This window comes from Hydra viridissima, unplaced genomic scaffold, assembly GCF_058129835.1.
Source record: "Hydra viridissima isolate aposymbiotic clone 2 unplaced genomic scaffold, HvirCarnegie_v1 scaffold_8, whole genome shotgun sequence".
NCBI lineage: Eukaryota > Metazoa > Cnidaria > Hydrozoa > Anthoathecata > Hydridae > Hydra > Hydra viridissima.
In genome coordinates this window covers 11,870,639-11,885,991 of record NW_028324307.1, presented here as the reverse complement: position 1 = coordinate 11,885,991, position 15,353 = coordinate 11,870,639, and the positions used below count along the sequence as shown (strand labels likewise).

At 28.8% G+C, this 15,353-nt stretch overlaps 1 protein-coding gene across 1 annotated transcript; it reads right to left on the bottom strand.

Annotated features, from left to right (window-relative positions):
• Nucleotides 1-4,615: 4,615 nt before the first annotated feature.
• Nucleotides 4,616-15,137, bottom strand: LOC145186275 (uncharacterized). The gene is made up of 11 exons (XM_090095436.1): nucleotides 12,870-15,137; nucleotides 12,533-12,751; nucleotides 12,174-12,402; nucleotides 11,817-11,950; nucleotides 11,402-11,572; nucleotides 9,994-10,069; nucleotides 9,182-9,415; nucleotides 8,788-9,006; nucleotides 8,360-8,444; nucleotides 8,206-8,281; nucleotides 4,616-4,994 (listed from the first exon to the last, which is right to left on the bottom strand). Exons 1-11 carry the CDS (start codon nucleotides 14,496-14,498, stop codon nucleotides 4,878-4,880), a joined length of 3,189 nt encoding a protein of 1,062 aa, XP_089951562.1. The 5' UTR covers nucleotides 14,499-15,137; the 3' UTR covers nucleotides 4,616-4,877.
• Nucleotides 15,138-15,353: the final 216 nt, after the last annotated feature.

Sequence of the window (15,353 nt, the reverse complement as noted above, 5' to 3'; positions counted from 1 at the left end):
ATTGAGATGTCATTATATTTTGGTCAATTTGCAAACATACATTTTTAATAATACGAAATAATACCTCGCGCATAAATACTGTTTACGTTAAGTTCGGTGAATCATAAACTTAAGCCATTCAGAGAAACCCGTAAAACGTACGGAGATAGGATTTCTATTGTTTAAGAAGTATATTTTATCTAAAATAAATCATAAAAAGTATATTTAAAATTTCTTGCCAATAGACATACCTAATGGAGCCAGGTCAAGAACCATCTCTTCATTAAGCACAAACGATGTTTATTCAATCTCGTTTATAAGCAGCATCTTTTAATTCAGCGTGATTACTTTCGCTAGGGTATTTTAAATTAATCAAATTAATTATTAGGATATTTAAAATAAATTTATTCCAACTTTCATAATTAACTGAGGATTCCGATTCACAAACTTCAAAGGATTTGCATTGTATTAGGTGATTAGATTTGGCATGAGGAGGTACTTGTATGTACTCCAAGCAAACAACCTTTGATTGAACAAAAGTTATTTTGATTAATTTATTTCGATTACTTTTTATGAATCTGAAAAATAACGCTTCACACCAAATAGACCCATGGGCTCCTATTTGGAACGAGGGATTATTTATCAAATTGAGTTTAAGGGGTGGGGGCTTTACAGAAAGGGAACCTACTTAGTCACGTATAGTATGAGAATAGATTCTCCTCTAGCTCACAAGGTATCCAGCAATTATTGGAAACATAGCCACTCTCAATACAATTCCAACAATACATGACATTCTTTCGATCGAGGTATATATTTTAACATTTAAAAAGAAAAGATACAAACTTTTTCACACCTCGCACCTCCTAGTTTAAGGGACATGAAACAAAAAATTTCAGTAAAGTGTAAAATAAATCTCTTTTGAATTTTATATTTCAAAGTTCTATTTTACATTTTAGATAACAAAGATTTATTTTACATTTTAGATAACACAGACAATTAAAATGTAGTTGTTTACATCAGAAACCTGACGTTTAAAGTTAAACGATGTTATTGAAATTTTCCGGTTTTTCTGTTATTGAACTGGGAGTACAATTAAAGTAGAGGGCAACTTGTTAACAAAGCAATCATGCGCAATGAAGATTGCACAGTCAGCCAGAATGGGCTAAAAATGAACAAAAATTGAAGGATGTAACTTAGACACAGAGAAAATATCAAAATATAGGTTTTTAGAATCAAGAAATTGATTTTCGGCTTAAAAGATGATTGTCAGCCGCTCAGACTAGCCGGATTTGACTGCAATCATCTGGAATATAACATTATTTTTAATGCTATAAATAAACCATAGGTTTTTGGATTATGGAATTCAATTCCTGCATAAAAATTGAGATTAGCCTCTGGTAGAACGGTTGACTCTAACCCTTACTGACTTGAATTACCATTCTGTCCGAAAATATAACATTTTCAATTGACAACTTAAAAACATTAACAACTTTTTTTGTTCAATGATTTAAATTTGGTCAAACATTTTACTGCATAAAAACTGAGGTTTGACTATTTCTATTATTTCATAGAGCTAAATGAATTGTAAGGCTTGACATTTTTATTCATAAAATTAAAAAAACTTCAATAGAAGTAATAATCATAGTTTATCTTGCCAAAGTAAAAACCTTTTTTAGTTAAAAGTTTAACAGATTTCTCTTCGGCTTCCAAAGACAGGTCCAATTCTCTTTTACCGTTGCTGTTTTTTCTAACTGAGTTGATCAATGTGTGAGAAAAACACAGAAGCTTTCTCATGAAAGTCCTCTCTGTATTCTTGTCGGCAATTCTTCATTGCAATTTGTAGGTAACTTATAGGTTACATTTTCAATGTAAGTGAAGCTAGGGAAGAAGAGGGGTGGGGTATATATTTTAAATAGATACGGATGTCTAAAAAGATTATAGTATCCAAAACGTTTTACAAGTTTTTTAATATACTATAATTTAAATTTCGAAAAAAGGAATGATAACCACTATTTAAATATGAAAACTACTTTCTGCCATTTAAATATGAAAGCTATTTTCATTTTAGTGATCAATTTTTGTCAGTTTAAATACATTTCATAGAATTTAGGAAATATATCTGAACCCCCTCACAGACACGCAAATCATAAATTTTCCAACTTAATTTTTAGGTTATTAATTTTGTAAAAATACGAAGGAAATGTTAAGTTGGGTTTTCTTACAGAATTGAAGCCTTACATTAAGAAACAATAAGAAATATTTAGAACCACGATTGGCAAAAAAAAACAAAAACAAACTCGTCGATCGTGCTTACTACACTATAAATTAACGTGTAACGGGTGGTTACTAAAAATCCGGACTAACTTTAACTGAATTTTAAATGCCACAAGCTAAATCATTTTTTTTCATGCTTATATCCATTTTAAAGCTTATTTAATTCTCTTTAACTTAGTTTACTTGTTTTTAGATAATTAATAATAATTAAGAAAATAATGATGGCTAAGCAAGAAGAGGTAAGAAAACGGATTTACGAGTTCTATTTGAATAATAAATTGCAAGGTAAAAAGTTCACAGTAGCTCACTTCAATGCTGAAAAAATTCCAAGAAGCACTATCTATGATATAATCAAACGTGTTGAGAATGATTCTGGGTACAAAAGAGTGCAAGGAAGTGGTCGTGTGGCCAAAATCATGACTCCTAAGGGTATCAAGCGCCTGAAAACCATATTTGATCACAGTGACCGAGTTTCGATGAGGCAAGCTGGTCGAAAATATGGATGCAGTCATTCACATATCATTAAAACTCTTGCCAAATACACTGACATCAAAAGTTATAAAAAAACAGGGTATACCTCATCGACAAGAGAACCAGAATGAGCGAATCAAAACCGGCATTGATCGTCTTTATCGTGATTTTAAAGGAAAATCGGTCATACTTGACGACGAGTCTTACTTTACGCTGTCACACTCAACAATTAATGGAAACAGCACCTACTACTCTAGCAACAGAGACAAGACTCCACCAAGTGTTAAATATCGCAAAAAGCGCAAGTTCGAACCCAAGGTGCTTGTCTGGCTGGCCGCTTCTGACAAAGGTATTTCAAAGCCATTTTTTGTCCCCAGCGGCAATGCAGTCAATAAAGCCATCTATGAAATTAATTGTATAAAGAGAAGATTAGTGCCGTTCATCAACGCTCATCATGCCGATGGTAATTATATAATTTGGCCGGACCTGGCGTCATCGCATTATGCCAAAACCGTGACCAACTGTTATGAGACTTATAACATCAATTTTATCAAAAAAGTTGACAATCCGCCAGCCATACCGGAGTGTCGTCCAATAGAAGACTTTTGGGCTATTTTGAAAGGCAAAGTGTATGAGAGTAACTGGCAAGCAAAAGACGTGAAGCAACTACAAACCAGAATAAAGATTTGCCTGAAAAAAATTGACCTTAACCTTGTATTTTCACTTTTTGGATCAACTCGTGTTAGAGTTGGCCGAAACCGAAGAAACAGACTGGTTAAAGACAAACTTAATTTAAATAAGTAAATAACTAAAAACTCTTTTTAATGATAATTTTATTTAATCTCTACCATAAAAACTATGGGAGTAATTGCCCATGAAAGTTTGTCCGGATTTTTAGTAACCACCCGTTATCTTAAAACTTTTTTAACCATTCCAAACCCACTCCAAAAAAAAATGTAATGTAAACCAAACTCTATTCTCATTAGAACTTTTTTTTTTTTTTTTAAATAACTATTATCTTTTTAAGCACAAACGAGCAAAGTTTTTAATACAGAAACGACAGAAGAGGCATGAAAAGAATGCGAACTGGCCGCTTACAGTAAAAAAGAAGGCCAAAAAAAAAAAGGGCGAAAGACCAAATAGCTTCAGTTATTACGCAATTAACAAGACCAGAAAATTATACTTCCCAGGGAACAAAAGTGTATCCAAAAGCATCAATTATTAAAAAAAAAAAATTAGAAATTCAGCAAGATGTTTTCTATATTTAGCAAATTCATAAAATTTTTTTTTTAAATTCATAATTTAACTGTTTGAGTTAAGAACTCATTTTTACAGCTTAATTACAGTTTCATTGTTCAATTAATGATTTCAAATCAACAATCTGAAACAAATATATCAAAAATTAAAATATTAGAAAAGCGATAAAAGTATTTAAATGTTATTTTTTAAATCTGGTTTTTGAAACTCAACTGCGATTATCTATGGTTTGTTATGTTTTTCGAAATAATTATTTCTCTATATTTATGCCATGCTGATCAGCTATGAGTCATACAGGACCAGCCTCTAATTATCGGAAACCTGCACATCTTGAGTTCATTATCCAACTGTAACGGATAACGAACTCAGAAACAGGTTTTATCGCCTTTTTTGAAAATTATTTCTGGGAAAAACCTTTCGAGTCAAAGTATGCGGAAAGAACCAGTTGGTTTAAAAACTGTTTACACACAATATGAACCGTCGACCTGCTCTGAAATTGCAAAGCCTGATCTGCTTCGTCATTAAATAACCTTTAACAAAGAGAAAAACAAAATTTTTTAAAAAATCGTCTTTTCAGGAAATTTATCCTGCTCCGTTTTCAAGTTGCGCCTGATAAAAATTTGTGTTAAAAATCTTTTATAACTGTTTAAAATATTAATTCTTCTTCTTCGAAGTCATAACAAAGAACTTATAAAAACTTTTAAAAAAAGAGATCAAAAAACCTTATTTTACACCCTACACCTTTGAATATAAAACATCTGCATTGAAGAAAAAAACGGAAGGACGAGTAGAAAAATTTCAAAGATATCTGTCGACTGAATTATCAAATGGTTTACGGCGAATTCAGTTTATACCTTTAAACAGGTAAACTGAATAAAACGCTATTTGTTTCCAGCTCAGAGGAGGGGCTCATTACCAAGTAGTCTATCTAGTGCGTAAGTAAACTCTAGTGTATCGAGGATGTCTTTTAAACCTAAGCGAGTATCTAGCACCGAATAATAATAGTCAGGACTCTAAAAAAAAAAAAATAAATAAATGGAGTGAAAATTACAACACATACATGCACGCATAAACACACGCGCGCGCACGCACGCACACACAAACAACTTCAATAGAATACTCACAACAACAGCCACAATAGAAACTCATTTGAAAAAGCATTGCAAAACTTATCACTTTTCAACATAAAGTATTAAATTTTGTTAAGTTGGTGTAATTTTTGTTTTTGGGTCAGAATTTATTTTTAAAAACTAATATCTGAATTCTTTAAAGTAAAAACATCACAGAAATGGAGAAAGTTCGTGAAATAGTATCTAAGAGCGATCTGCCATTTTAGCTTTTTACACAACGAAAATATCAAGGACTTGTGTTCATAAATGAAAATGCAGTCATCAAGATTTTCCTCGGTCAAGAAGGTTGAATGCTACCACAAAAGAAGAGCAGTTAATTGTTATAATCAGAAAGTCGCTTTGAAGTGGATAAAACTCAGAATAAACCTGTATCTCTTAAGAAAGAAAGACTGAATCCTTGCTTATAGTGAATTCTTAAGACTGAATCAGCCCTCACAGTGAACGGACAATAGATACTTAAAAAGAGTACTTTGGAGTAACGAATCGGAGTTCGAAATATTTGGTTCAAAAAGAAGAGTTTAGATTCGGCGAAGCGACATATAGATCTCTACAGAGCGCGTTTTATCTGCAGTGATGCATGGTGAGTGCTCCGTTGTGGTTTGGGGTTGTTTCTCTAACTCTAGGTTTGGAGATTTAGTTAAAATCGATGGTTGAGCGAAAAAAGAATACGATGGATTTTTTGAATAAAATGCAGTTCGATCTAGGTTGCGAATAAATGGCGTTGGATTAATTGACAATGATCCCAAACATAGCATCAAACTATGCAGAGATTTTGAACGAAAAACAAGTGAAAGTCTTTTAAAAACATGATTTTGTCTCAATAAAGCACTGATCTCAACCCTATCAACCATTTAGAGGACGAACAGAAAAGACCGTGACCGGTGTCTGTCATTAAAGAATGATGTAGTATGTTTTGAATGATAGTCGGGACAGTATGGTATTTAAATAATGCAATATCCATTTTTTTATTTTATTACTCAAGTCAAATTTTATTTTAATACATTTTTGTTTTTTTATTGCAAACACCATGTTCATTTATTAATAAACTTTTTTTAAATAATGGTTTAAAACTTTTGGCTGATAGTGTATGGGTGGCGAGTTTGTTAATAAAAAACATCACACAAAAATTTAATAGTTTCAAAGAAAGATATAAAGGCAATAAAAAAAACAATACTTAAACTATATGCATTGAAGTGATATATAGTACAGTATAAGATAAGTTTATTCTAATTTTTTTAATAAAATTTATTCCCCCATTTTAAATTACATTCGAGGTCATGTTGTGTGAGAACTGTAGTTTAAACGAAAAATTGTTGTCAAATAAAGTTTCAGCACCAAAAAAAAAACATATGATTTAGCTACACTTTTAAAAGTCTTCAAAACAATTTTTTTTTTTGGCGTGCGTTATTTGATAATGTTAAGTTAGGAGCAGAGAAAGAAAAAGAAAAGTTTTCAAACGGAATTTTGAAAATTTTTCTTAGACAAAACTGAAAGTGAATCTTTGTCATCTAATAAGCTCAAAGAGAATGGAAAAATTTCAATTCCAAATAATCACATATTTTTTGGAAGATTGATAGTGAGCAATACCTATATAATCCATTTTTACGGACACCAGATTCAGATAATCAACAATTTTAGCAATTAAAAAAATAAAAATATGTAATTGATTTTCAAAAGCAACATCTTTCAATAAACTGGAGAAATGAAGAATTCAGGAAGAAGTAAAAACTGCAAAATTCTTTTTAGTAGTTAAACTAGCTTTTTGTATTAGTTTAACAACTTAGTTGACTATTTTACTTAAGGTAATGATTTATCTGCAGAGTATTCAGAAATAAGCATACGATGGGATACCTTTTATGTTGGATTACATTTCTGAGTTACAAAAAAGAATGAATAAAGGATGCTTATTAAAAGTATCAGTTTCTCATCAAAATATTTGTTCTGAATGCAAATCTCTTGTGATGTAACATTAAAAGTAATTGATAAAATTTTTTGGAATCTTAAAAAATGTTTGTTTTTGGCCTTAAATCTACCTTGACTTGAAATATGAAATTGAAAAATGAAAAGGAAAAGTATGTAAGGATTTTTTGTTGCCTTTCTAATACCCACTGGTTTTCTAACACTCCTGGTTTGAAAAAAAAATTAAATTATTTAAATGTTTTGAATATCAAAAAAAAAAAAAAATGTTTACGAAGTTGCTACTAATGAGTCACACAAAGATTTCCATTATTATTGTAAGCAAATTATCTGCACACTGCAATTTAATAAAAATTAGCTGACCTTCAATAACAAAATATTTCAAGATTTTTTTTTACATAAACTGAAAAAAAGTAAAAATTTATGATTATTATTCAAATGAAAATGACATTACTGTTTTCTAAACAGTATGAATTGAGCTTTTCCCAATATGAATAGTATACAAAATATATTTAACCACCCCCATAAGCTCAGAAAAAGCAGAGCAAACATTAAGCAAACTAATTAAACGCTATTTGCATAAGAGACATTAAGTAAAGGTTTAAATGGATTGAATATATTAAAACGCAAAACACTGAATTCAGCAGGTCAAAGATCAGTTTTTCAAAAGCAATTTATTAATTTGATAATATAAAGTAAATTACTTAACATTTACAATTAAAGAGGACCTATTGTTCTGCAGTATATTGCAAACTTTCATATATATGAATGTTTGCAATATACTATAGAACAATAAGTGCACTTCAATTATAAATGTTGCATAATTTTACTGGCAGTGGATAATATTACAACTTAATTTTAAGATTTTAATTTTTTTTTAAGTAAATTTTGCAAAATGTCATTAAATTTAAAATAAGCTGTATTAGTGCTTGGCAAGTAATGCTGCGCCAAAGTATTTATAATATAGACTTTAATTCATACTTTAAAACTTAACATTTAAAATTTTAATGTAATACATTAATATCATCAAACAAAAAAACAGCCTTTTTTTTATCTTTAAATTAGGAATAATAAACTTAGGAATAATAAAAACAATCAAAATAAATATAGTGAAAGTGAAAAAGAGAATTTAATTTAAATATAATACATATAAAAAAAAAAAATTCAAATATTATGCCTGTTTCTTGAGATCATAAAACATAAGAAGATGCAAACCAGTGATTTTTAATAGTCGTTTACCAATGTTTGCAAATCTAAAAACACTTGAAATTGTAAAAAATCCATTTATTGTGTCCACAATCCAACACACAAAAACAGAAAATAAAATTTACTTGATTAACTTGTTTTCCTTTAACCACTCAATGACATCATCATTTGTCCATTTCAGAATGTCCTTACTTCTTTCAACACCATTCTCTACAAAACAATTTTCTTCTTGTATTTTACAAAATAATTATTACTCTTCTATTATGTAACTTCTTTTTATGCCCTTTGCATTTCAGATAAAAGAATTCTTTATGACTTGCAATTCTGAAAAGATCTAGATTCATTTGAAATGAAAGAACATCTATATATATAGAACATCTATAGAACATCTTTAAAACATCCTAAATTAACAAGAACAAAAAAACAGAAGCCATTTATACTTTCTAAAGGTAAAAAAACTAGCTTAAATATTAACTTTGTTTGTAAGAAAAGTTTACATTCAACATTATATTCAGTGATTAGTAAATATTTTTATTATTAAAAAGTTGTTTACCTGGACTGAATGGTACCTTTTCATTTAATGTGCTATGACCAAGACTTATTTTTACAAGATCCACAAGTGATTCCAAACTAACTTTTTGGGAGAATTCATTACTGAAGTCTATAGGGTTGGTAACTTTCATCATATCCCCTAACCAACCATCAAGACAAAAGTTGCTCTCAAGTTTTAATGGAATAATATGTTTGCGCAGAGTGTGAGCATAATCCAATTCTAAAAGGAAAAAGAAATTTAAGATAACAGTTGGAAACTTAATAACCACAAAAATTTTAAACTTAATAATGTAATAAGCTTAAAAATTTTATAGTCTTATAAGTAAAAGAAACTAAAAAATAAGAACATGGTGGCTAATATTTCGATAAAACTAAATAAAAACAACAGCACCAACCTGAAAAAGTCTTTGGACTTTGTTTATACTTTCTTGTTATTGCTGCAATAAAAATTGAAGAAGACTGGATTTCACTTGTTACTGTCTGCATATTAATACCTTGTTCATTTTTTTTCATCCAAACAGTAAAGCCATTGCGCTGCAGTTCTTCTTTGATCAAAACTACTAAAGGCTCTGAATCATATTCGTAGCTTATGAAAATATGATCAGTTGAAGAAAGAGAATCCTGTTTGTCTAAAAACCAAACAACTTATTCCAAGATCTTATATTATGTTATTTAATTTGTAACATCATTAAAACCTTCAACAATTTACTGTTAAAAAACTTTAATATGAAATTAAGCCACTGATGATTTAAAATTACTAATATAGAAACTTTGTTTACAAAAACTAATTACAACTTCATCAAATTCAGTTCATTCAATTAATAACAGTGTTCTAAAGTTGTTAAAGAAACTTGAAGTAAATTTAAAATATAAAAGAAAAATAAATTATTGAGGGATTTGACTTTGACTTTCAGTACTGATTAAGGCATGCTATCTAGTTAGTAGAAGGTTTACTTTCTAAATATTGATATTCTTGACAATGGACAATTACTAATACACTGCTTTATGAGAAGAATCAAAATACAGTGCTATATGAGAAGGATCAAAATATATCACTATATAGGAAAGATTTATAAGTATTGTTTAGTACATTAAAAGAGATGAACAGCATGAGTGGTATAAAAAGACGAAGAAACTGTTTAGCAAATTGAGCTCAATAATTTTAACAGAAGCGCAACATCATTTATCTTTTAGCAACATCATTTACCTTTAAGTTCATACTTTTCAACGCACTCCCAAATCACTCCACTTGCAGCTTGTCTTAATTCATCATTTTCAGATTCCTATAATAAAACAAATAGTTTTCTTCATTTATAACAGATATTTAAATGCATAAGACTCCAAAACTATTTCTTTAAATAGATTTTTTAAAAAAATTCCAAATTTATTTTAAATAGTTCAGCAAATTTATTCTTTTGAACCATATAACCAAATATGTTACTCAAAGGACCTCACTATTTGTTAACTGCAGGTGAAATTGCTTTGAAATGAAATTGCTTTCTAAAATTTAACAATCTTCAAAACAATTTTTTTTTTTTTGCCTGCATCATGTATTAAAAAAATCAATAAATTTGTTGACCATAAAAAACTAAACTTTTATTTAAGAGATTGCATTTCCATAAAATAACTAAATTTGATTAGCCAATTAAATTCCAGTTGCACAATAAAAACAACTTGTTTCCTTATTTTTTTGCATGGCATTATGAGAACCTTAAAAAAATTTTTTGATCTTTGCTACACTTCTCTTAAAGATAACTCACAAAGTTTGATGATATTGATATTAAAGATAGCTTATATCAATACAAATAAAAAATATAATTTATAAAAAATAATATTTATTGATATAAAAATATTTAGAAAGTTTTTGGAAAAATACTTTGAAACAAAAGATATTGCAAAAGAATAGATTTTTTCCAGTTTACTAATGACATCCTAGCATCTTTTAAAACTAAATAGGTTGAAAAGAAAAAAGTTATTTAAAAGTGAAAGACCACCCATTAAAGGTTCAACATTTGCATATAAATCTTCTTTGTAGGCAAGAAAGCAAACTTTGATTAAATTTTTTTAACGGATGTTTACATAGCTGCAGTTGTTACTTTCAACTCATCTCCTCTTTAGGAATTTTATCTTCAGAAGATGAGATGGTTAGGAATTTGAATTCAAGTTTATTATCAATTGGATCTGATAACTTTTTAAAAAGTAATCTTGAACTAATATTGCTGCAAGTCAGAAAACTTAAAATATTCTCTTTTTAAGAAAAAAATATTATAGAAAACATGTCAGCTACCAATTGACTACCGAAACTTAAGTTAATTTTAAAATTAAAACATCACAGAAAATAATTTTAAGTATTAACATTATATAGGACTAAACTAAATATCCATAAAACAAAAATAAAAAGAATGCTTTTTTAAATTCATACTAAATTTATGTTCTATAAAACTAAACTCCTAAGAAAGAATACTTTATTAAATTTATGTTCTATAAATTGAAGCTCCTATGAAAGAATACTCCATTAAATTTACTAAACTTATGTTCTACAAATCAATTATTGAATGAAATCTCAACATTAAAATCATACAAAAAGCATCTTACTGGAAAGAACAAAATTATACCTTAAGTTTTAGCAGAAAGCTCATGAGTTTACCCATCCCTCGAATAATATCTTTTGCTTCTTTATTGAAAGCAATACTCCAAAGTGCATTGCAAGCAGATATCTTTTCATTGTCATTATAAGCATGCCGAAGGAATTTATAAAGTAATTCTTGACCACTGTTTTGAACAATCTTTAATAAATAAAAAAACAATGATTTAATTGAAAATTTTTTAAATTTTTCAAAATCATAATTTAGTATTAAAAATTTAGTATTAAAAATCTCCTCTCAATTTCATCAATATTGACAAAAAGGTTTCCCTCAAATTTATATAAGTCTTATAAAATTCATACAATTTATACAAAATATATTTGTAAAAAGGAATTTTTATCTTAAAGCAAAATGCTAAAATAAGAAATCATGATAGAAGACTTACAAGTTCTCGAATGATTTCATTTGATGCAATTCTTGATAAGCAATTTGCAAGGTCACAAGCAAAAAAATCATGCATTATGTGCTCAGAATGCTCAAGAGACTTGTCAAGAAATTGAAGCAGTCTAATAACAGAGGCTTAAAACAAAAGAAGCTTTTAACTAAAAGCAACCAATAGAATTTCTGTCACTAAGAGAAATTGGCAATATTATCTCATCTTACTGCATAATTGCAGCTATCATCTTTCTGTGAAAAAACAAATAAACAAATAAATAAAAAGCTTTAAAAATGAGTAATGAATTTTCAACTTTTTATTTTTTTTAAGAACAAAACTTAAAAAAAAGACTGAAAATCAATTTACTTTCATCAAAAATGACTTCGTGGTTACTTTGATCAATCATAAAAGAAAGAATCATTAGCATTGTAATGCTAGGTTTTTGAGCATCCTGTATGTCCAAGGTTGCACGCAGCATATCTGATAAGATGCTTACACAGCCATTACTTATTAATATAGGAACGTTAGATGCTGATTGAGAGCAGTTGTATAGCAGTTCACAAATTGATTTTAAAAATGATTCTCTTGCAGTTGACTAAAAAAATATTTTGAAAAAATTTAATCTTTTCTATGCCTTTTTATTCTTTAATCACTTTGCATATTCCATTACATATTGGTACTATTTTAAAATTATAATACTAAAGCTAGCTTCATGAAAAGCAAACCTTTCCCCACATTATATTATGCAGCTTTGGTAGGACTTCTGCAATTAAAAAATAAACTAGCTTATCTTCACAACAAGCTAAACGACTAGGCTCATGAAGGCTTGTGAAGTTAATTGCAACTTTAAGAAGTCCATCAAAAATGACAGACACTGCAAACTCGGGAGTTGTACGATTCATTCGTAGAACAGATGGCATATGTCCTCCATAGTAAACAATTTTCTAAAATGTTATTTAAAAATTTGCATAAATCTGTTAGATTAAATAGTGAGAAATTAGAAAAAAGATACTTACAAAGAATGAGTAAAAGAACTAAAAGAACTTTACTAAAAGAACTCACTTCAATGCATTCATATTCAGTAAAAACATGAGGATATGACATCATAAGCTTTTGCAGGCAACTAAGCACAACTTTTGGCCAGTCAGAATATACCAAATAGTCAAGCACAGATGAGAAATTGTTTTTTGTTTCATTTTCTTGTGAGCTCTTTAGCTCCCAAAAGATTGTGTTTAACTGTTTAACAGCATCAAAGTATTCAGCAAAAGTTGCAATACTAACAGCCATATTTTCCAAAAATAAAAGTACACTTCTTAAACTTTGATGAACATCAGAAGTTTTAACTTCATTGCTTTCTTTATCAAATGGTGAAGATGGAGTTATGAAATTAATGCTCACAAAAATACCTGACTGTTTTTTTTTGGCTTCCCCTTCTTCATCTTGTATGACAATACTACGCCGAAAACTTCTACTTCTCTTTAATGACTGAATAGCTTCATCTTCACTTGAGCTATAATCTAAACTTTTGCTAACTCCTTTTTTTAGGATAGAACTAGATTTTCGAATTACTCTACTCATATTGACTGGGGTTTTTTCTGATTGAATGGTGATAGGTGATTTGCTAACTGAGGAATTTACAGAAAAAGACTTATCAAAAGAGTTTTTGTTGTGTGATTTTATGATGATTCTTGATTTTGGAGAGCACTGAGGCTCATTTTTCAAAGATATGCCATCTGAACTATTGATAGCATCATTTTGATTTTTTGATTCGTTTTCAAAGTCTTCAAAATTTAGATTCATTTCTTCCAAATTCAATTTCAGTAAAACCTCCACAAAATTCTCATCATTAACTTTATTGTCTGATGAATGTTTTTTCAGGTTAACAATGTTAGTGGCATTTTCATTCAATTCCAAAGAATTTTTACAAAAAATTTTATTGTCAGTATTAGTTTTTGGGTGAATTATTTCAATTGAACTGTTTTCTCCATTTGATATTTTGTCTATTTTATCTAATGTATTGAAGTCAATATTTACATTGTCAATGAATTTCTCTGAAAACTGCTCTGTTTCTTGAACTTCTTGTGAGCTAAATTCAAATACTTTTTTTTTTATAGAAAATTTTTCATCAAAAAACTCTTTGTCCTTTGTATCATCTTCTCTTTCTAAAATACCTAAATCTAGTTTAACATTATCAAAAGTGGCTTTAATGCATGGTTCAGCTTCTTCCACAAACGTTTTTATGTTAAAGCTACCAGCAATCGATTGTCTATCATTATCAAAGTCTGTAACACCATTATGAATATTCCTTGATTTTAAACCATCGTCAGAGTTTTTTTGAGAGTATCCAGCAAAAACAAACCAAGTGCCAGTAGTATCCTGATACTCATTTTCATTATGTTTCCCATCTTTTATATCAATATTGTTATTATAATCCCAATCCTCTAACTCATTATTATCTGTAAAAGAACCAGTTAGCTTGAAATACCTTCCAGTTTTAAATGTTTCATTAATAAAATTGTCATTGTCATTAAAAACTTGATCACATTCTATTGAATATTTGTCGTTACAATGATTTTGAAACTCATCAGTAGATAGTTCAGCTAAGTTAATACCAGAAAACCAAAAGAATTTTCCTGACATACAATCTTTAGCACTTTTCTCTTCATCATCAAAGTTGCATAGTATAGACATCTTTTAAATTGAAATATAAAAACACAATATCTTTTAGCAACAATTCATTTATGTATGTATGTATGTATGTATGTATGTATGTATGTATGTATGTATGTATGTATGTATGTATGTATGTATGTATGTATGTATGTATGTATGTATGTATGTATGTATGTAGGTATGTATGTATGTATGTATTAATACAAAAAAAACCACATTAATCAAAACAAATCAACAGCTGTACATAATAGACTTAGTTACTTTTACTAAAAACAGCGCTAAAGTTAATTGCTAAAATCATAAACAAATCATTTATTATATTCCATTCATGCTATAAAACTTTATCGATTGCCACAATCGCACCAACAAAAAGAAATACACAAACATGTATGTAAATAATGACAAACAAATTCGTAAAACAGAGAAATTTTACAAAATTGAACATGCATAATTTAATAAACGCATTTTTTCAGTTCTGTATGTTGTTCCTCGATAGCTTGTTGCATTACTAGTAACATTCTTTAAATTACACTCCCAAAAAAAAGATAATTCGTCGTTAGAAGAATCATTGGAATGTTTAAAAAATAGTTATTGACCATTTAACGGAAAGAAAATATTGTTATTGCTCATTATTTTACATTGTACGCATATTTTACTAGAGTATGTCATCATTCATAATTTTCTTTGTTAAAATCAACAACATAATCTGCTGATTCAGCAAGTTTATATAATCTTTACCATTTTGCAAATGCATATACTCAACAGTCTTAATGTGTTTTAAAGTATTCGATAGGAATACTTAAGATGATGATTACAAGAATGTTTAACTTAAGCTCACGAGAATAAAAGAACTTTAAAAAAATCTAATATCAT